The sequence below is a fragment of the Carlito syrichta genome, unplaced genomic scaffold (assembly GCF_000164805.1).
Source record: "Carlito syrichta isolate Samal-C Ts95f unplaced genomic scaffold, Tarsius_syrichta-2.0.1 Scaffold90633, whole genome shotgun sequence".
Classification (NCBI taxonomy): Eukaryota; Metazoa; Chordata; class Mammalia; order Primates; family Tarsiidae; genus Carlito; species Carlito syrichta.
The window spans coordinates 35,997-57,365 of NW_007034729.1; the positions used below are offsets into that span (position 1 = coordinate 35,997).

The 21,369-nt window shown below is 51.6% G+C and overlaps 2 protein-coding genes across 2 annotated transcripts in view; both read left to right on the top strand.

The window, feature by feature from the left end:
* Positions 1-2,950, top strand: part of LOC103261375 (mucin-12-like) — an 11,229-nt gene extending 8,279 nt beyond the window's left edge. The window contains exons 11-13 of the mRNA XM_021712745.1: positions 738-814; positions 2,635-2,723; positions 2,909-2,950. Coding sequence (XP_021568420.1) covers positions 738-814; positions 2,635-2,723; positions 2,909-2,950 — 208 coding nt within the window. The remainder of the gene's footprint in view (positions 1-737; positions 815-2,634; positions 2,724-2,908) is intronic.
* A 3,879-nt stretch (positions 2,951-6,829) lies between these two features.
* Positions 6,830-21,369, top strand: part of LOC103261395 (mucin-17-like) — a gene marked incomplete at its 3' end in the record, with an annotated part of 16,777 nt that continues 2,237 nt past the window's right edge. The window contains exons 1-7 of the mRNA XM_021712756.1: positions 6,830-6,935; positions 13,576-13,674; positions 16,973-17,872; positions 18,029-18,174; positions 18,588-18,808; positions 20,020-20,048; positions 20,935-21,123. Coding sequence (XP_021568431.1) covers positions 6,830-6,935; positions 13,576-13,674; positions 16,973-17,872; positions 18,029-18,174; positions 18,588-18,808; positions 20,020-20,048; positions 20,935-21,123 — 1,690 coding nt within the window. The remainder of the gene's footprint in view (positions 6,936-13,575; positions 13,675-16,972; positions 17,873-18,028; positions 18,175-18,587; positions 18,809-20,019; positions 20,049-20,934; positions 21,124-21,369) is intronic.

Sequence of the window (21,369 nt, forward strand, 5' to 3'; positions counted from 1 at the left end):
GTGCTACCACGCCTGGCTCATTTTTTGATTTATTGTAGAGATGAGGTCTCGCTGCCCAGGGGGATCTCGAACCCACGGGCTCAGGCAATCCACTCACCTCAGCCTCCCAAAGTGCAGGATGACAGGCTGAGCCACCGAACCCAGCTCCTAATCCCCTTTTCAGGCCCCACCTCTTGGCACTGCTGCCCTGGGGATTAGGTTTCTATCACGTGAACTTTGGGGACACTTTCAAACCATAACACAGAGAAATGGAAACAGAAACTTACCTCTTGAAGTTAGGTGACGTAATGAAATTGCCTGTGGTTTGTTCTCACCTGGGCACGTCCCCAGCAGGAACTGGAAGTGAGCCGTCCGGGTCTCACTTTTCCCAGTTGCAAAACGGGGCGAGATGGGCCTGCGAAGTTTGCCGGGAAGCCCCTGGCACAGAACCTGGCTTGAAGCCTGCCGTTGAAGGGAGCTCCCCTGACTCCAGACCAGTACCCCATCTCACAGATCAGGAAGCTGAGGCCCACGGAGGGGGCTGAGGGGCAGCTGGGAAGCCCGGCCAGTGCTCGAGGTGGGGAGGCCGTGGTGATGTTGTTCTTGGTCCTCTGCCACCATTGCCGCTGAGGACGGGGGTCCTCTCTGACCCAGCGTGTGGCTATGACGATGTCCTCGAGGGAAGCCAAGGGTCAGCGCCAGCTGAGCCCTTTCCTCAGTCGCCCCACCTCCAGCGCTCCCGGCTTTTCTGTTGACAGACAAGAGTATGATGTTTCCCGAGAGTGGCAAAGAGATGACATGGCTGATGGCTTCAAGAACACAGGCATCTGGGAAGGTACCTCTCATGAGGGCAAGGGGGTCAGCAGAGCTGGAGGGTGGAGAAAGACGGGGAGGCACCCGAGACAGTGGGGTGACAGGGGGCTCCTGCCCCCCTTGCTGTGACCCTGGGTGACAGCCTGTCCCACACCCGCTGCTGCAGCCGGGTTCGTGCGCTTTCTCTGCTCCCCTGCAGCCCCTGGTCCAGCCTCCATTCACTGTGTGCAAGGGCGGCCAAGAGCCAGACCCCGCCCCAAGAGACCACCCCAGGGGCGGGCGTCAGATGCACACCCAGCCAAGCAGGATGAGAGGACCATGCCCAAGGCAGAGGGAGCCCAGGGGTGTGCCTGATTCAGCTGGGTGGGGGCGAGGGTCAAGAATGGCCTGAGTGGAGTCTGGAGCCGGTGAGTAAGCAGGTGTGTCTCCTGCTTCCACAAATGATGGTAGAGCCCGGTAAGGAGGGAGGCCTCATCCCGGTGAGGACGGGGCAGGGGTGTCCTAGGCAGGGGGCACTGCCCTAAGAAACACCTGCAGGTAGGAGAGAGCTTGCCTGGGGTTGGGAGGCAGGAACTGAAGGCAGATGAGTCTCGCCAAGAAAGAGCAGTCGAGGGACGTGAGGTTGGCAGAGCCAAGGGGTGGAGACTTTGGGGCCAGAATGGGGTGGGGGCGCCCCCTGGAGAGGCTTTTTTTTTTTGAGTTGGAGTCTCACTCTGTCGCCCAGACTGGAGTGCAGTTGCCGCTCCCGGCCACCGCAGCCTCGACCCGCTGGGCTCCGGCGATCCTTCCGCCTCAGCCTTCCGAGTAGCCGGAATGACAGGCGCCCGCTACCACGCCCGGCTGATTTTTTGATTTATTGTCGAGATGAGGTCTCGCTGCCCAGGCGGGTCTCGAACCCATGGGCTCAGGCCATCCACTCACCTCAGCCTCCCAAAGGCGCAGGATGACAGGCTGAGCCACCGAGCCCGGCTGGAGAGGCTTTAAACAAAGAGGGCCGGCCCGATGTGTGTAGCTCATTCAGGTGGGCTTGAGGGGGCGGCCCTGGAGTGGGAAGACCAGGTGGGAAGTGAGGCTGCAGGCTGGGCAGGAGTGGGTCTTGAGGGGGAAGGGCTGCCTGGTAGTGTGTCTGGAAGTGAGTGCGGGCTGCCGGGGAAGGAAGAGTGCCGGGGATTCCAGAGGGCGTCTGAGCTGGGCCCTGGTGAGGGAGAAGCAGCAGGTGGGCACACAGTTGCGGGGCTGGTGGGCGCTGAGAGGAGGCTCCTGCAGCCTCTGGGAGCACTGGGAGTCCTCAGCTCGCCAGACTGGAACTGAGGATGAGTTCCCGCCCAGCCACCGGGAGAACGCAGGAGCAAGGCGCGGGAAGGGTAGCGGGCAAAGGAGGCAGGAGAGAGAAGGCCTGGAGATACAGGGAGAGCCCCAGCCTGGGAGGGAGCGAGTGATCCACAGGACCAGGAGATGAGACTCCAGGTGGGACGGGCTGCCTGCCTGCCGTGGTTCCGTTGCTATGGGGGCTTGTGGCCCCATAGACTCCCTCCTGCTCTGCCCTGGCCTTGGCGCCCAGGGAACGCGCTCTGTGGCCGTAGCTTTCCACCCCACGTGTGTGGGGGGGGTTCTCTTTGCCCCCTCTTGTGCCGGGGTTCTGCTGGTCAGTCTCCCCAGGCAACTCCCGCCCGGGTAGCACCCCAGAAAGGGGCCATGACGGTGGAAGGCCAGCAGCGGGAAAGCAGTTCAGCCCAGATGCCGGACTGACCTCAGTCTGGCTCCCTTTGCCGGAAGGGGTCCCCTCCGTGTCACCCAGCCTCCCCAGGCGCACGCCACCCCAATACCTGCCTCTCCCTACAGGCAAGGATCTGAAGGAAGACAGATTCGGCCTTGAGAACGCCTACAGCCACTTCCGGCCCTCTCTGGAAAACATAGACCCTGCTGCAGAGGTGACAGCTAGGAGTTTCTCCCCTTCCCCAGGGGAGCCTCCCGCTCCTTGGGGTTTGTCCCTGTCCCCTGGAGCTCCCTACCACTTCCTGGGGCTTTCCCTTTCCCCTGGTTCTCCCCCCATCTCCTGGGACTCTCCCCACTCGGGGCTTCCCCTTGGCCTCACCCCTTCTCTCCTGCCCCCCAGCTCCATATCCAGAAGCCCCAGGTGGTGACAACCACTCTGTGAGCGGCCAGGGCTTCCACCCCTCATCCGGATCCGGACAAGAGAGCGCAAACAGCCCGCCACAGGCCGCCCTGAAGTCAAGCCCTGAAGCCAGGTCCCACTCAGAACCCAGGACTTGGCCGGTTGCCTGCCCCACCTGCTGGGAAGGGGTGGGGCCGCGAGCCCCGCTGCCCTGCCCTCCCTCTCCATCCGGGAGCCACCATCTCTAAGTTGCTTGGGTAGCACCCTTGTTTGCTGCTGGGTGACTCTCCACTCTGGAATCCCCTTTCCAATAAAAGCAATTGCAAAGTGCACAGTGTGAAGGAGAGGTTTCTTCCCCCTCCCTCTGCAGGCTGGGGGCGGCGTGGGAGGGGTAGGGGCCCCTTTCTGGGGAGAGCGTTTCTCCCTGGATTGGCTACTGAGTCTGAACTTGGGACACTCTGGGCCCCTTTCTGCTCCAGCCTAGGTAGGGTCGGGCCCACCGCCGTCTGGAGTTCCCGCTGCAGACAAGCCCGGGGTCAGGTCCTGGGGACAGGAGCAGACTTCAGGCCCAAGGGGCAAGGGATGGGAGCCCCCATAGGGCAAAGGAGTGAGCACTTGGCTCTGCTGGCCTTGGGCAGGGCAGGGACACTCCAGATGCCCACCTCTGTGCCCACAAACCCCCAGGCCCAGAGACCCAAGAACTCCCAACCAGACCAGGGCTGGGCACTGGTTGGGCTACCCATAGGACAGTAAGAAGGACTTGAAAAGAGGAAAAGGGAGTCTCCCTGCCAGGGTCTGGGAATCACCATGGGGTGCCCTTCTCCCTCTCTGCCCAGGCCTGGCCCCTTCCACCCCCCCGTGGCTGTCTTCTCCTCAGTTCTCCTGGGCTGCCACCCTCTCGGGGCAATAGAGCTGATTGCCCCATGCCTAAGTGCTGCTGGGAAGCCTCCCTCTGCCCTTTGGCCTGGGGCAGACTCTGCACCCCCAGTCATGAGGGAAGCTCCCAGACTGACTCAGGCTCAGGCTGGCCCCTAAACCCCAGTGTCTCAGGGACCAAAGGTCTCTGGGGCCCATTTATTTCTGCATCTCCTTGGCCGATGTTCATTCCGCAAGCTCCCAGGAGGGTGAAGGACCGCCACGCGCCGATGCCGAGGGAGATGACAATGGCACTCTGCCTGCTGGCCCTGGTCCTCCAGCTCCCGCCCCCCCAAGCTGCCGCCGAGCAGGGTGAGTGGCCCCCACCCCCAAGGCCAGCGCCACCTGCCCACCCCTGAGGGAGGGCTGCCTCCTGGGCCCCAGTGGGGGTGTCCCTGCCCTGCCCGGATCTCAGCTCCGTGCCCGCCCGGACTTCTCGCCCCTCCTCAGCGAGCTTCAGGGAAAGATCCAGGGCTCTGAAGCCTCTTCCAGGCCGGCCCCTCTGAGCCTCAGTTTCCTTTTTGGAGAGTAGGACTTAAACACCTGCTGGTCAGGGCTGCCGCCAGGGTTAAGCAGAATCTGCCTGGCGCACGACAGAGGCGCAACCAACGTTAGGGGCTTTTCTTGCTCAGGGAATGTCAGGTCACCTCCCTCTCACCTCCTCCCCTGTCCCCAGTGCTGGGGCCTTCCTTACGGGACACAGACACATGCCTTAAAGATCTGCTCTCTGTCACTTTTCTGGCCATTTCTGGCTGATTCTGGGTCACCCTACCCCTGTCGTTTCCGCGTCACCCCGCCTCTGCCTTGTGCCCTGAAGACGTTACAGAGCTACAGTCAAATAGGGACAAGATGACATTTCGGGAGCCCTGGATTCTAATCCCGACCAGAGCCAGCTACGCGCTCTGGGGCTGCTCAGTCCATCTTTGGCCCTGAAAAGGCCATTTCTCTCCTGGAAAGACGAGGGTTGGGACCTCTTCCACCTCCGCTACTTTGGGTTCATGGCCACGGGCACCAGGCTCAGGGCAGCAGGGGACAACAGTGGGTTCTGTTTGGACTCTCCAGGACCTCCCTCTGCCCCCAGCCTGTCCCTAGAGAAGAGAGGAGGGGAGCCGAGGCAGACACCAGAACTGTAAGCCTCAGGATCCCCACCCATGGGGTGTCACCCAGAGCTGTGGTGATGTCTCCCAGAGCTCCCACCCATGGGGCGTCATCACCTGTGGTGATGTCTCCCAGAGTTGCCTGTTCGTAGTGACCATAGCACCCTTCCCTGCACTTCCTGTGCCTCCCAGACCCTTGGCCATGAATCTATGACAGCAGCATCTTGGTCTCTGCCGTGGGCCTTAGGGGAAGAGCTTCCGGCTCCCACTTCTCCCGCCATGCTCCCCCTCTCTGGGTCCTTCTATGCCCTTCCCTCTCCCTCTCTTCCCTTTTCTTCCCTCTCCTTGCCCCATTATCTCTCCCCTTTTCTTCCTTGGCCTCCTCCCATATTCTGCATGTGGTGAATCCTTTCATATCCAGCCTCAGCCTCCTCCTCTGTCAAGTGGGAGTTTTCGGACTTTCTGCTCCTCCTTCCAGGATTCTGTGGTTTCCGGGCCTGGCATCAGCTTCTCTGGGCCTGTTATTGGCTGGTCTCTGGGGCCCTGGCCGGCTTCCAGTGGCCTCTGACCCTTCCGTGTCCCCTCTCTGGGGATACAGAGCCTCGCACATTCTTCCCTGGGGCTGGGGATGCCGGGGTAGGGCGTGGGCCTAGAGAGAGAGCCTGCTGGCCTTGGACACACCCTCCCATCTTCCAGCTCACCTGGTTATATTGCATATCAACAAAGCACAATGTCCTCTCTGCTGACGCAGCCCTGTCCTGCCTTTGCCTTTCCGCCACACCCAGCACGAATGTGGCCAAGGCCTGGGAGCTCAGTCCCTGTCCACTGCACGCATCTCTCTGCCCTCCTCCCATACCTGGCTCTTTCTCCCACCCTGTGCTCCACCGCCATCCTGCTCTGGTCCTCCTGCGAGATTCGGAGGAAGAGACCTTTAAGTGTCTGCCCTGGCCCCCGACTCCCATCCACACGGCCCACCTTCTCCGAGGAGCCTTCCAGGAGTCTCCACCAACTCCTCTCCCCTAGAACCCACCCCTGCAGACACAGGGGACCAGAAAGAACCTGTATTTGCTCCCTAGGGCTGCTACCATCACGTGTCACACCTGGGTTTCCAGGAACAAGAGAAATGTATTGCCTCATCGTCCTGGAGGCCAGAAGCCCAAGACTAAGGTGTCAGCTGGGCCACGCTCCCTCTGAAGGCGCCAGGGAAGGGTCTGTCCCAGGCTCTCCCCTGGCTCCTGGCAATCTCTGGCCCTCCTTGGCTTGTAGACCGTCCCCCTCAACCTCTGCCTCCGTCTTCGCACATGCGTTTCTGTCTCTGAGCTGGATTAGGGCCCTCGCTGCTGATCTCCGGTTTAACTCGACCACCTGCAAAGACTCTGTCTCCAGATGAGACCCCTTTCTGGGGCACTAAGGGTTTCAGTTCAACTCATAGCAGAAAATCATGAGATCCTGCCAGGTAGGGGGTGGGGGCCAATTCCTTAAAAAGGAATTGCTGTTCGCCAAAAAGAAGAGGGGGGAGACAGTGGGGAGAAGAGGTGGGTGAAATTGACCCACTTCCCCTCCACCCCTGACCCCCAGTGCCCTCCGGTGGAGAGGCAACTGCCTTGTCTGCAGGGCCCCCAGTCAACCCGTAGCCCTCACCTGCTGAGATGAGGGATGGACCAACAGGAAAACAATTGGAGAGGAGCTCACACAGTGGACATCACCGAACTGATTTCTCCCGGAACCTTTGGCGAGTCCTAATGGCAGCACCACCCCCCGCCTTGCCCCAACACTGCTCAAGCCTGGTCCTTTCTTTCACTCAACCCCCTGACTCCACCCCCTGTGAAGCCTACAGCTTCCTTCTCACTCCACCCTCTTCCCACCTCTCGGGGGGTCAGGGCCTACGGGGGAGGGTGGGGTGAAGACGATGACGAACCCGGGGACTCCTGTATCCGTCCCAGTTTTCCTGCAAAGGCCAGGCCCCAACGAGGACAGCAATGGGCTGGTTCCAGGACCTTCGGCCCGTCTTTGCCGTAAGAATGACCAGTGCTGGGAGCCACGGGGCCTCCTTGGCCTTCATGGCTCTGTTTCGCCTCCCTAGCTCTGGCCCGCTCTGGCCTAGGTGGCCAACTGTGGCCACCAGCGCCTCACAGAATGAGCAACTTCAGGCAACGACAGTGCCAAGATGACGGGGCTGAGACTTCTCATCTGGTCCCAGGCTGGCCTGGTTACGTGGTCTGTAACTGGGCAGGGTCCTTTGTTCCAAGATTATTAAGGATTTTTCAGACAAGGACAACAGAGCATGAAGCCAAGTGCAGGCCCTTGGAAACTCAGGGCCCTCCCTGCATGGAAGCCAGCCCGACATCCAGGCAGCAAACCAGATTTTAAAAATCGGTCATAAAAAGTTGATCAAAAAATAAATTGTGTGCACCACAGAAGGGGGCATTTGAAGACGTTTTAATGTTTCTTTAAGCATTTTTGTCTATTTTTCAGAATGAGGATTGACTTGGTGGCGGGGAGCTTTCATCTCCTGTTTTGATTTTTGCATTTCTTTAAGCATTTTCCCCAACTGTCTACTTTGAGAAATGCCAAACCTTGATGAGACTAGTACATATTTTTAAATTTCTAAAACATTTTCAATGTTTTCATAATCTTTACACACTTGACTCCCGCTGTAAGCAAACAACTGTTGAAAAACAGTTGATGGCTGGGCTCGTTGACTCAGTCTGTCATCCCAGCATTTTGGAAGGCCAAGGCTAGTGGATTGCCTGAGCCTGTTGGCTTGGGACCAGCTGGGGCAACTTGGCAAGACCTCATCTCTACAATAAACCAAAAACTAGCCAGGCGTGGTAGCACGTGCTTACAGTTCCGGGTACTTGGAAGGCCGAGGCCGATGGATCACCGGAGCCCAGCGGATTGAAGCTGGGGTGGCCGTGAGTATGTCACTGCACTCCAGCCTGGGTGACAGAGTGAGACTCCAACTCAAAAAAAAAAAAAAAAAAAGAAAAGAAAACCATTTGATGGCAAACAAATACTTCCAACGATCAGCTCCTTTTTCTTCTGACTTTTGTACATCCCAGGATGATTTAACCAAGCTTATGCTTTGTTTTTTAAACAATGTTATTTGCTCTTGGGTTTATTTGGTTTTATTTTTTTGAGGTGAAGTCTCACCCTGTTGCTCAGGCCGGAGTGCAGTGGCAAAATCATAACTCACCACAACCTTGATCCCCTGGCGATCCTTCCACCTTAGCCTCCTGAAAAGCTGGGACTACAGGCACGTGCTACCATACCCAGCTAATTTTTTTTTTTTTAATTTCTGGTATAGACAAGGTCTTGCTATGTTGCCTAAGTTACTCTCAAACTCCTGGGCTCAAATCCTCCCACCTCAGCCTCCCAAAGGGTTGGGATTACTGACATGAGCCACTGTGTCCGGCCTTATTTGGGCTTTAAATTATTTTTAAAACTTAAAAATATAGCTACTAGTGTTTGCATTTTCTATATTTTTATTACTAAACCATAATAACTATTTGATTAATTTACATGATTCCACTGTGGATGAAAGGTGGTTGAGTGAGGTGGGGGGTGGAAGTCCGGAAGAGGACAGAGCACCTGCTGGGCTTAGCCGTGGGTTTTGAATGTCATCTAAGGTGAAGGAGGCTGCATTAGTTGCCTAGGGCTGCCATAACCGAGCACCTCAAACTGTGGGATTAAGCCACAGAAATGCATTATTGTCTCACAGTTCTGGAAGCTGGAAGTCTAAGATTAAGGTGTCCACAGGGTTGGTTTCTTCTGAGGACGGTAAAGGAAAGTCTCTCCCATGTTTCTCCCAGTTGTCGGGGGTTTGCTGCGATCTTCAGTGTTGCTTGGCACATAGAAACTCTCTCCTTATCCTTCCCCTCCTCCTTTTTAGAGGGAAACTCTCTCCTTCTCCTCTTCCCTCTCCTCCTTTTTAGACTAAAGAGGTGCATTGGCTAGTATACTGCCATGTAATGTCAAACAGAATCAGGGACAGCAGACATCCCTGTCTTGCTCCTGGTCTTGGAGGGAAGCCTTTGGTCCCTGACCATTATGGACTGTCAACTGTAGTGTTTTTGTAGACACTCTTTCTTGGGTTGAGGAAGTTTCCTTATATTCCCAGTCTACTGAGATTTTTGATCAGAAAGTGGCGTTTGATCAGGAACTCTTCATTAAGAATTGATTTTTCAAGATTAAAACAAGATCCCTACCTACCACCATATACAAAAGTTTTAAAAATTGATTTTTCAATTGTTTTTACCTGTGTCTACTGAGATGATTATTTGGTTTTTATTTTTTAGTTTGTTAATATGGCGAATTACATTAATTTTTTAAAAAAATGTTAAACTGATAGTGCATTCCTAGAATGGCTATGATGCATTACCTTTTCAGCACATGGTTCTACTGAATTGTCTAAAATTATGTTTAGAATTTTTGCTTCATTGTTCATAAGGGATATTGGTCTGTAGTTTTCTTTTCTTGTAATATCTTTGTCTGGTTTTTTATATCAAAGCAATTCTGGCCTCCCAGAATAAGTTAAACACTATTCCCTCCTCTTTAATTTTTGGAAGAGTGTGTGTAGAGTTGGTATTATTTCTTCCATAATTATTTAGTACAATTTACCAGTGAACTGTCTGGCTTAGAGTCTTCTTTGCAGGAAAGTTTTAAAGCTACAATTTCAACTTCTTTAATAGACATAGGGTTATTAGGTTATCTATTTCTTCTTGAGTGAGCTTTTGTAGTTTGTGTTTTCAGATAATTTGTTCATTTCATTTACGTCATCAAATTTATTGGCATAAAACTGTTTAGAAAAATCCTTTTTAATATCTGCAGAATCTAAACACTTTAGTAGTTTTCTTCATGTTTCTTGTGTTTGGGGTTTGTTGAGCTTCCTGAATCTGTGAGCTGATTGTTTTTTATCAAGTTTGGACATTTTTGGCCACTGTTTCTTCTTATTTTTTGGTTCTCCCTTTCTCTCCATGCCTTCAGGGACTCCAATTACTCATATATAAACCTGCTTAAAGCTGTCTCAAAGCTCACTGATGACCTTTTACAGTTTTATTAAATTCATTTTTTTCTCTGTGTATTTCAGTTTGGATAGTTTCTGTTGCCTCTAAATTATCTTTTTCTCCCCCTTCTTCTTCAGTGTCTAGCTTGTCCTCAATCCCATCTGGTGTCTTTTGAGCTCTAGAAGTTTTGTTCAGGTGTCTTCCCCCATATTTTCTATTTTCTATTTAAATTGTTACACTTATAGAATGCAGTTATCCAAAAAAAAACTCCCTTAATGTATTTATTTCTCTGAGAATTCTTACGTCTGCTCTGGGTAGGTTTCAACGTATTGATTATTTCCCTCATTATGAGTCATGTCTTCTTGATTCTTCCTGCTTAGTAATGATTAATTCCTAGTCTGCTGAGATTTTTACTTTGTTGGGTGGTGTGCACTTTTGTATTTTTTTTAAAAATCTTGGGAGTTGTCCTGGGAATGCAGCCAAGTTAGCTGGAAATGGTTTGATCCACACAGTTCTCATTGTTATGATTTCTTAGGTGGGTTCCAAGAAATGCTCCGTCTAAGACTGTTACTGAAGCAAAGCCTTCCAAATACTCTATGCAATGCCCTGTGAGTTATGAGTGCTTCCGGTTTGGCCCTATAACCCATTCCTTCTAACCCTTTCCACCAATATCTCCCTGGGTATTGTCCTCATAAGCATACTCTGATCAATACTGTGCTTAGTACTCAAGAAGGATTCTCTGCTGCTCTCCAGGGGTCCCTGTGCAGCTTTCTCCTTTCTAGTAACTCTGTCCCACGAACTTGAACTGCCTTGGTCTCCCAAGACTCTTATCGGCATCACCTCAATTTAGGGCTCCCCTGGTCTCTGCCTGGGTTCACCTTCCCTGCACGGCTGCTTGGAAACTCTCTCAAACCAATAAGTTGAGCAGCGGAAGCCTCTCTTCATTAGTTAACCATCTCTCAGGCGTCATTGCCCTTTGCTGATATATGCTGTACTGAAAATCACTATTTCATAGCTTTTATCTGGTTATATGGCTATGGGGAGGGGCATGTAGAAAGGTAAATCCAACCTCTGTTAGCTCCAAAGTGTTTACTAGTTAAATTTCTTTAAAGCATCTTAAATTGAGGTTACAAAATGAATACAGTGGGACTTGCATATCTGTGGGCTCTGCATCCGTGTATTCAACCAACCTCAGATTGCAAATATAGGGCAACCTCTTTCAGGTCCCCTCCTGCTGTGGGAGCTTTCCGGTCTTCTTAATAAATCCTACTTCAAAAAATAAAATAAAATATTAAGAAAAAGGTATATGGTTACATCTGTACTCAAAATGTACAGATGTTTTCCCCGTCATTATTCCCTGAGCAACACAATATAATAACTATTTACACGCTATTTACATTGTACTAGGTATAACAAGTAATCTGGAAATGACTTAAAGTATATGGGAAGGCTGGGTATGGTGGCTCTCCACCCCAAAGATGACCGAGGTGACCCTTGTAATCCCAGCATTTTGGGAGGCCAAGGCGGGAAGATTACTTGCGTCCAAGAGTTTGAGACCAGCCACGGCAATATAGTGAGACCTTGTCTCAAAAAAAAAAAAAATTAGCTGGGCATAGTGGCATGTACCTGTAGTCCTAGCTACTTGGGAGGCTGAGGTGGAAGGATCCCTTGAGTCTAGGAGTTCCAAATCTGTAGTGAGCCGCAATTGTGCCAATGCCTCCAGCTTGGGTGGCAGAATAGATCCCAACTAAAAAAATAATAATAATAAAGTATAAGGAAGGATGTGTATAGGTGATATGTAAACATCACACTATTTTTTTAAATCAGGGACTTGAGCATCCTTAGAATCTGTAGGGGTTCTGGAACCCTGCTCCCCAGATACTAAGGGGTGACTGTATACTGTATTTTCAATTTGAAGACTTCAATTGTCTGATTAATAAACAAAATATTTCCAAGTACTTAACAATTCCACAAATATATTAAATATATATTTTTAAAAACTTCCCAAGGCATAAGTAATTCTACAAGTCTAATAAACTACATGTATAAGTATGGTGATTCTTAAGTTCTCTTAAGTGTCTTAACACTGTTCATAACCTTAGCAAAATTCTAATGTAAAATCACAAGTCTAAATTACTCATTCATTTATGTATTTTTAAATTATCTTCAGTGGTGTGCCTCTGTAGTTCAAGCTACTAGGAAAGCAGAGATGGGAGAATCGTGTGAACCCAGGAATTCGAGGCTGCAGCGAGCTATGATTGTACCACTGCCCTCCAGTCTGGGTGACAGAGGGAGGCCCTGTCTCCATAAACCAATCAATCAATCAATCAATCAATCAGTAGCAACTACAATGTTAGCATGTTATTCTAATAGGCCATATTCTCTGTAACATGTTAGAAATATATTAAATACCTAATGTGAAGACATTATTTAATACAAATAATGGGTCTGAATTTCTTTCTTTCTTTTTTTTTTTTTGAGTTGGAGTCTCACTCTGTCGCCCAGACTGGAGTGCAATGGCCGCTCCCGGCCACCGCAGCCTCGACCTGCTGGGCTCCGGCGATCCTTCCGCCTCAGCCTTCCAAGTAGCCGGAATTACAGGCACGCGCTACCACGCCCAGCTAATTTTTTATTTATTGTAGAGATGAGGTCTCGCTGCCCAGGCGTATCTTGAACCCGCGGGCTCAGGCAATCCACTCACCTCAGCCTCCCAAAGGCGCGGGATTACAGGCTGAGCCACCGAGCCCGGCTTGGGTCTGAATTTCTTAAGGGTGACAAGAGTAATCCTACATGTTCCTGAGACATATTCATCGAAGCTTCCTCTGTATTACTTATGATATTTTTGTATCTGCTGTTCCAGATATGCTCAGAGGGTACAATGTCCCAACCACAAGCAAAGGTTCTTCTCGCTCTTATAATAATGCAAAACGAGTGTTCCAGGGTTGGCAGACAGTTTTCACGTGGTGGTTCAGGTACCCGGGTTCCTTCTTCCTGAGGCTTCACTCTCAGGTTTGCACAGGCTATTTGCAAGCACCACACTATTTCATATAAGGGACTTAATTGAGCATCTGTGGATTTTGTTATCCACAGAGGGTCCTGGATCCAACCTCCCGCAGATACCGAGGGACAACCATAGACTGTATTTTCTGTTTAAGGACTTCAGATGTCTAATTAGTAAACAAAGCCTTGGGAAGAAGGAACCTAACTCTCTGAATCACCATGTAAGTGCGTATTTTTTTGCCAGCCCGGGAAGAACCATCAAGACCATCAGGGAAGTTTTACAAACCAGTTCTGAGAGTGGTACCAGCCACGGGACTCATGTTCCATTGGAGACACTTAGTCACACATGAGTATTTTCTTCCCTGAATCTGGGCAAGAGCTCCGTTTCCTACACCTGCACAACCAGACACCTGGGCCTCCGGTAGAACCAGCGAGATCTCAGCCAGCCCCCGCCCCATTTCATGCTTCACTTATGTGGTGGGCACCGTCATGACGACTGATGTCTAACTGTGAAATCAGCACGCTGGCCCAGCTGCCAGGGCCTTTCCAAAGCAGGGAGTGAAATGGAGAGGCTTTCAGAGAGCGGAGGACTCCTGGTGGGAGGGAGGACTGCGGCCCCAGGAGACTAACCAGCCCTTCTTTCTTTCAGACCTCAGCGTGAACAGGGCTGTGTGGGATGGAGGGGGGTGCGTCTCCCCAGAGAACCTCGGGGACCCTCAGTGCTGGCAGCTATCCCGGAATAAGACAGGTGAGGTGACAGACCTGAATCTCTGAGAAGGGGGCGCACACAAAAAGGGGCTGGAGCTACCCTACTAGTCATCAGTGATGACTTGAGATTTGGAGCCAGAAAACACCGTTTAAGGGTGGAAGAGAATTCAAGGTGAGCTCAATACCTAACAGCCTAAAGGGAGGGCAAGAGGATCTAAAACCTGCAGAGCATGGGTTCGGTTTCCTTCAGAACGTGGATTCTGACCGCCTCAGTTCACTAACACAATTTCACTAGAAAACCCAATCCTGGCAGCTATACCAGAAACGAAGAACACAGAGAAATTCCTAAATAAGACATCATATCTTCACAGGTCCCGTTCCCGGTCTCTCCATGAGGATGACACATCAAGAGTCTGGAACAGCAAAGAGGAAGGTCAGAACCAGCCTTCAGATGACCCCAAGACAGTCCAGTAAAAATGATGAAAGACCCAGGGAGAATACCACAAGCGAAAAGACCCTAACAAAGTCCACCATGAATTCTGAAAGTCGTACTAGGACCATGAGAACACAGATAGCCCAGGCAGAGTCCAGTGGGACTGTGGAAAATCTAACAGAGACTGACATGGTTGATATGACTGCAACAGAGTCCAGCGTGCCTTCTGAGGAGATGACACATGATGCCACCACTGGGATGCCCAGGGCAGAGGACAACACCCCTGCTACCAACCTGGCTGAGGCCAGCACACCATTAACAACCAACCACGTACCCAAACCTGGGTCCAGTCCTTCTGAGGGTAGTGCAACTTCAAAGCCCATTGGTGAAGCTGGCACTCCTACAGTCTCCTCGACAGAAGCTCGTTTACCTCGGACAACTCTTAAAGGCACCACCATGGTTCGGCCTCCTGCAACGGAGAAGACCACTCCATTAAGAACAACTCTGGTCACCGGCCCTGGTGAGACCAGTTCTTCTAGGGTTAACACAAATTCAAAACCTACTGATGATGCCAGGATACCTATGATCTCCTCAACAGAAGCTGGTTCATCTCCCACACGTCCTGAAAGCACCACGGTGCCTCTGTCCTCTCCAATTGAGAGGATCACTCCAATAACAACTATTTCGGTCGGCAGCACACCTGAGAACAGTCCTCCTGGGAGTAGTCCCGCATCAACTCCCAGAGGAGATGGCACTTCACCTTTCACCTCTTCTATTGAAGCTGGTTCAGTTCCCACACCTACTGAGAGCAACACCGAGCCTCTGTCCTCTCCAACTGAGAGGATCACTCCCAAAACAACGATTTCGGTCGGCAGCACACCTGGGAACAGTCCTCCTGGGAGTAGTCCAACATCAACTCCTATAGGTGATGACACTACACTTTTCACCTCTTCCACTGTAGCTGGTTTATCTCCAACACCTCCCGAAAGCACCACCACTCCTCTGTCCTCTCCAACTGAGAGGACTACTCAAATAACAACTATTTCCATTGGGAGCACACCTGGAACCAGTTCTACTGGGAGTAGCCCGACGACAACCCCTATAGGTGGTGCCAGTACACCTTACACCTCTTCCACTGTAGCTGGTTCATCTTTCACACCTCCTGAGAGCACCACAGAGCCTCTGTCCTCTCCAATTGATAGGATCACTCCAAAAACAACTGTTCCTGTCAGTAACACGCCCGGAACCAGTCCTCCTGGGAGTAGCCCAACATCCACCCCTAGAGGTGATGGCACTTCACCTTTCACCTCTTCTATTGAAGCTGGTTCAGTTCCCACACCTACTGAGAGCAACACCGAGTCTCTGTCCTCTCCAACTGAGAGGATCACTCCAATAACAACGATTTCGGTCAGCAGCACCCCTGGGAACAGTCCTCCTGGGAGTAGCCCAACATCCACCCCTAGAGGTGATGGCACTTCTCCTTTCACCTCGTCTATGGAAGCAGGTTCAGTTCCCACACCTACGGAAAGCAACACCGAGCCTCTGTCCTCTCCAACTGAGAGGATCACTCCAATAACAATGATTTCGGTCGGCAGCACACCTGGGAACAATCCTCCTGGGAGTAGTCCCGCATCAACTCCCAGAGGAGATGGCACTTCACCTTTCACCTCTTCTATTGAAGCTGGTTCAGTTCCCACACCTACTGAGAGCAACACCGAGCCTCTGTCCTCTCCAACTGAGAGGATCACTCCCAAAACAACGATTTCGGTCGGCAGCACACCTGGGAACAGTCCTCCTGGGAGTAGTCCAACATCAACTCCTATAGGTGATGACACTACACTTTTCACCTCTTCCACTGTAGCTGGTTTATCTCCAACACCTCCCGAAAGCACCACCACACCTCTGTCCTCTCCAACTGAGAGGACCACTCAAATAACAACTATTTCCATTGGGAGCACACCTGGAACCAGTTCTACTGGGAGTAGCCCGACGACAACCCCTATAGGTGGTGCCAGTACACCTTATACCTCTTCCACTGTAGCTGGTTCATCCCCCACACCTTCTGAGAGCACCACAGAGCCTCTGTCCTCTCCAACTAATAGGATCACTCCAAAAACAACTGTTCCTGTCAGCAGCACGCCTGGAATGAGTCCTCCTGGGAGTAGCCCAACATCAACTCCTAGGGGTGATGGCACTACACCTTTCACCTCTTCCGCTGTAGCTGGTTCATCTCCCATGCCTCCTGAAAGCACCACAGAGCCTATGTCATCTCCAACTGAGAGAACTACTCCAATAACACCTATTTCTGTGGGGAGCACACCTGGATCAAGTCCTCCTGGGACTAGTCCAACATCCACTCCTGCAGGTGAGGGCAGTACCCATTTCACGTCTTCTCCTGAAGCTGGTTCATCTCCCACACCTCCTGAGAGCACCACCGTGGCTCTGTCATCTCCAACTGAGAGGACCACTCCAATAACACCTGTTTCTGTGGGGAGCACACCTGGAACAAGTCCTCCTGGGCGTAGTCCAACATCCACTCCTGCAGGTGATGGCAGTACCCATTTCATGTCTTCTACTGAAGTTGGTTCATCTCGCACACCTCCTGAGAGCACCACTGTGGCTCTGTCATCTCCAACTGAGAGGACCACTCCAATAACAATGATTTCTGTGGGGAGCACACCTGGAACACGTCCTCCTGGGAGTAGTTTAACATCCAATCCTACAGGTGATGGCAGTACCCATTTCACGTCTTCTCCTGAAGCTGGTTCATCTCCCACACCTCCTGAGAGCAGCACCGTGGCTCAGTCATCTCCAACTGAGAGGACCACTCCAATAACACCTATTTCCGTGGGGAGCACACCTGGAACAAGTCCTCCTGGGAGTAGCCCAACATCCACTCCTGCAGGTGAGGGCAGTACCCATTTCACGCCTTCTACTGAAGCTGGTTCATCTCCCACACCTCCTGAGAGCACCACCGTGGCTCTGTCATCTCCAACTGAGAGGACCACTCCCATAACACCTATTTCCGTGGGGAGCACACCTGGATCAAGTCCTCCTGGGACTAGTCCAACATCCACTCCTGCAGGTGAGGGCAGTACCCATTTCACGTCTTCTACTGAAGCTGGTTCATCTCCCACACCTCCTGAGAGCACCACCATGGCTCTGTCATCTCCAACTGAGAGGACCACTCCAATAACACCGATTTCTGTGGGGAGCACACCTGGAACAAGTCCTCCTGGGAGTAGTTTAACATCCAATCCTACAGATGATGGCAGTACCCATTTCACGTCTTCTCCTGAAGCTGGTTCATCTCCCACACCTCCTGAGAGCACCACCATGGCTCTGTCATCTCCAACTGAGAGGACCACTCCAATAACACCTATTTTCGTGGGGAGCACCCCTGGAACAAGTCCTCCTGGGAGTAACCCAACATCCACTTCTGCAGGTGATGGCAGTACCCATTTCACATCTTCTTCTGAAGCTGGTTCATCTCCCACACCTCCTGAAAGCACCACCATGGCTATGTCATCTCCAACTGAGAGGACCACTCCAATAACACCTATTTCTTTAGGGAGCACACCTGGAAGAAGTCCTCCTAGGAGTAGCCCAACATCCACTCCTGCAGATGATGGCAGTACCCATTTCACGCCTTCTACTGAAGCTGGTTCATCTCCTACACCTCCTGAGAGCACCACCGTGACTCTGTCATCACCAACTGAGAGAACTACTCCTATAACACCTATTTCCGTGGGGAGCACCCCTGGACCAAGTCCTCCTGGGAGTAGTCCAACATCCACTCCTACAGGTGATGGCAGTACCCATTTCCCGTCTTCTACTCAAGCTGGTTCATCTTCCACACCTCCTGAGAGCACCACGGTGCCTCCGTCCTCTCCAACAGAGAGGATCACTCCAATAACAACTGGTTCTGTCGGCATCACACCTGGGACCAGTCCTCCTGCAGGCAGCCCAACATCCACTCCTAGAGGTGATGGTAGTACCACTTTCACGTCTTCTACTGAAGCTGGTTCATCTCCCACACCTCCTGAAAGCACCACCGTAACTCTGTCCTCTCCAACTGTGATGACTACTGCAATAACAACTATTTCTGTTGGCAGCACAGCTGGGACCAGTTCTTCTGAAAGTAGCCCAACATCCACTCCTAGAGGTGATGGTAGTACACCTTTCACCTCTTCTACTGGACCTGGTTCATCTCCCACACCTCCTGAAAGCACCACCGTGCCTCTGTCTTCTCCAACTCTCACGACCACTCCAATAACAGCGATTTCTGTCGGCAGCACACCTGGGACCAGTCCTCCTGGGAGTAGGCCAACATCACCTCCTGCAAGTGGTGCCAGCACACCTTTCACCTCTTCTACTGAAGTCAGTCCGTCTCCTATGTCTCCTGAGGGCAGCACTGTGTCTGTCGGCAGCACCCCTGTGGCTTCCTCTTCAGAGTCCAGCACGCCATCCACCACTGCCCCACACGCCACCCCCTCCCTTTTTCCTCCTGGTCACTCCAGCTCGCCTCCTGCAACGCCTGCCTCCTCCACGCCTGGGACCCCAGCGGTTGTCACCGTCACAGCTGCCAGGACAACACCGAGCACACCCATCCCTTTCTCCTCTGTGCTCCCCGTCGTCACTGTCCCCCCCTCTATTCCCACGACGAAACCCACCCCCACCTCAACTTCCACGACAAAGCCCACCACAACCTCAACTCCTACTGTGCCCACCACCACGCCAGGTAAGCGGTTTCCTGAACTTTTCTTTTTCTTTTCAGCCACCACCACCTCCTCCTCCTTTTTTTCCGTTATGGTTTTCTTCCTACACTTAAGCTCCTTTTGCTCTTACTTATTTTCCATTTGATGAAACCTACATCAAGGATGTCAGTTACCACCCCTAATGTCTCACTTCTCTGCCTTTGCCTTGCTGTTTTTGTTTACACACGTTCCGCCTGTTCGTACAGAACATTACCTCTCTGCGGAGACACCTCAATCCCTGGTAAACTGTCCACAAGTCCTGTTGCCTCCATTTTGTGCTCTGCGGATCTCTATCACTTTGCACTTTGTATGCCATAATGTAATTAACCCTGGATGCTTTGTGTTTTGACATCATTTTGTGGTTTCTCTCATTGATTTTGTTCATACTTTAGTCCAAAAAATTGTCTTTGCAAGAGTTTGTTGTCAATAGTGTTCATGTGTACCTCTGTGCACCTTTGGAAACTATCTCTGCTACCATTCACTTTTATTTTGTTCCATTTTACCCCCTAAGCACCCACCATGGAAGCAAAAGAAGGTTCCTTCACTTCTATCAGCTCTGGTCTCTACCTCCTTGTTCACGAGTATTTCACTGTCATTGTACACCCCCCTCCTTTCTCTGACTCTAGAACTTTTGCTCTGCTCTCTTCACTCTGGTCAGGATGAGACCAGCACCACTCCACATTTACTCTGTGTATCATATTACATATGTTATAGAACATACACTATTATTCCCAGATTGAGAAAGGATCTTTGGCATGCATTATAGAAAGTATGCTAATTAAGATACCTGAAAACACCGATTTAGGTGAAACACATGTAGGCTCACAGGTGTGATCTGCGTCTGCCTGGGAAAATGCCCGGTCCCATCCTGAACTGATGCAGATGAGGAGAAGTTATTCAGCTTTTGGCTCCTGTGTTTTCTCCAGACTCTGTGATTTCTTCCTCTGTTGAGTTCCACGTGGCCTGGACTTTATGTCATGTGATTTTACTTCTGGTTTCTCCTCCTCGTGTCTTTGATTCTCAGCTGGGTAGACTAAGAACCTTCAGGTAGGAAGTCTGGACCCTGTCTCCAGGAAGCCCCAAAGGTGTCTCATGGCAGAGGCCAGGTGGCTTCACTGCTGCTAGACCCACAGCCTGGTCAGTCACCTCTCTGAAGGCAGACAATCCCCCTTTGGTCTTCCTCCTACTCCCCAAGGGTGGTCTTTCCCTTTGGCCTGTTGGGCCGTGGGTGAACACACCCCGGCGGCTCCCCTTTTTGCTTCCCACTGGCCCAGGCACCGGCACTCAGCTCAGGGTTGGGCATCTATGGTAACGAGGGAGGGAGAACGAGACTGGCTTAGGATCTGTGGATTTCCAGGGTATCCAGGACTCTTGTCTTCTCTCTTCCATGCTTCCCAAATGTCTTGGACCAAAAGCCCATAAACAGAGGCTGCATGATGTGATTTTCATGGGTGTGGCCCCTGATCATGGTAGGCCAGAAGGCAGAGGTCCAGCAGGTCTTTGCCAAGTGTATACATGCCTTGTGTGCATTCCCAGAAAAAATGCACCTCCGATACTGGTCTACACAGGCACAGCGATTTTCAAGAAAAGCCAAAGGGAACTGAACTTTTCCAGATAGATTGACGCAGATCGTTGAGAGTTGTCTATCGCCACTTCCTATCTATTTAAACTAAGATTTATGCTCCTCCCTCATACTCCACTTCCCAGTAGATAAAAAAGGAATCATACTGACATCACCCTAACAATTTCCAGAACAGGCTTTTCTGAAGCAGGAGTTGAAGGATGATGACAATCTCATCCTAGACTTTGACCTTGGTGGAATCTAGATTTGTTGACGCAGCTGGGTTCTCTCTCTCTCCTGTCTCCTGTTTTCTTTTCCTCAGCACAAACTGTGTTTTTCATCCCTCACATCACCAAGTTTCTCTTTCTTCACGTTTTTGGGCTAAAGCCGGATCACATACGGGCTGCATGTGGACCTGTGGGCAGGTCTCTCAGCCTCTCTCTGCCTGTCTTCTCCTGTCTGTAAAGTGAAGATGATGCTATCCGTCCGTGCACTCCGGGAGTATCAGTGAAAACACACTGTGAGCTATAAAGTCCTTGTTTCTTTCAGTGACCTGCCTAAATGGGGGGACATGGAAAGGAGATGCCTGTGTTTGCCCCACTGGCTATGGAGGAGATCGGTGCCAGTTCGTGACCAACATCTGTCACAATGGAGGCTCCTGGGATGGGCTCAAATGTCAGTGCCTCAGCCCCTACTATGGGGAGAAGTGCGAAGACGTGTACAACAACATCGAGATGGGTGAGCATGACCCCAGACCCTCCCCTCCTCAGGGGGCCCAGTTCCTGCCTCATGTTGATGTATGGCCAGAAACAGGGCCTCTTCTGGGTCATATGTTTTTATCCAGTGGTGAGAAATGTAAAGCATTTAAAAAATGAATAAAACAAGCCGGGCTCAGTGACTCAGCCTGTAATCCCAGCGCTTTGGGAGGCTGAGGTGAGTGGATTGTCTGAGCCTGTGGGTTCAAGACCCGCCTGGGCAACTTGG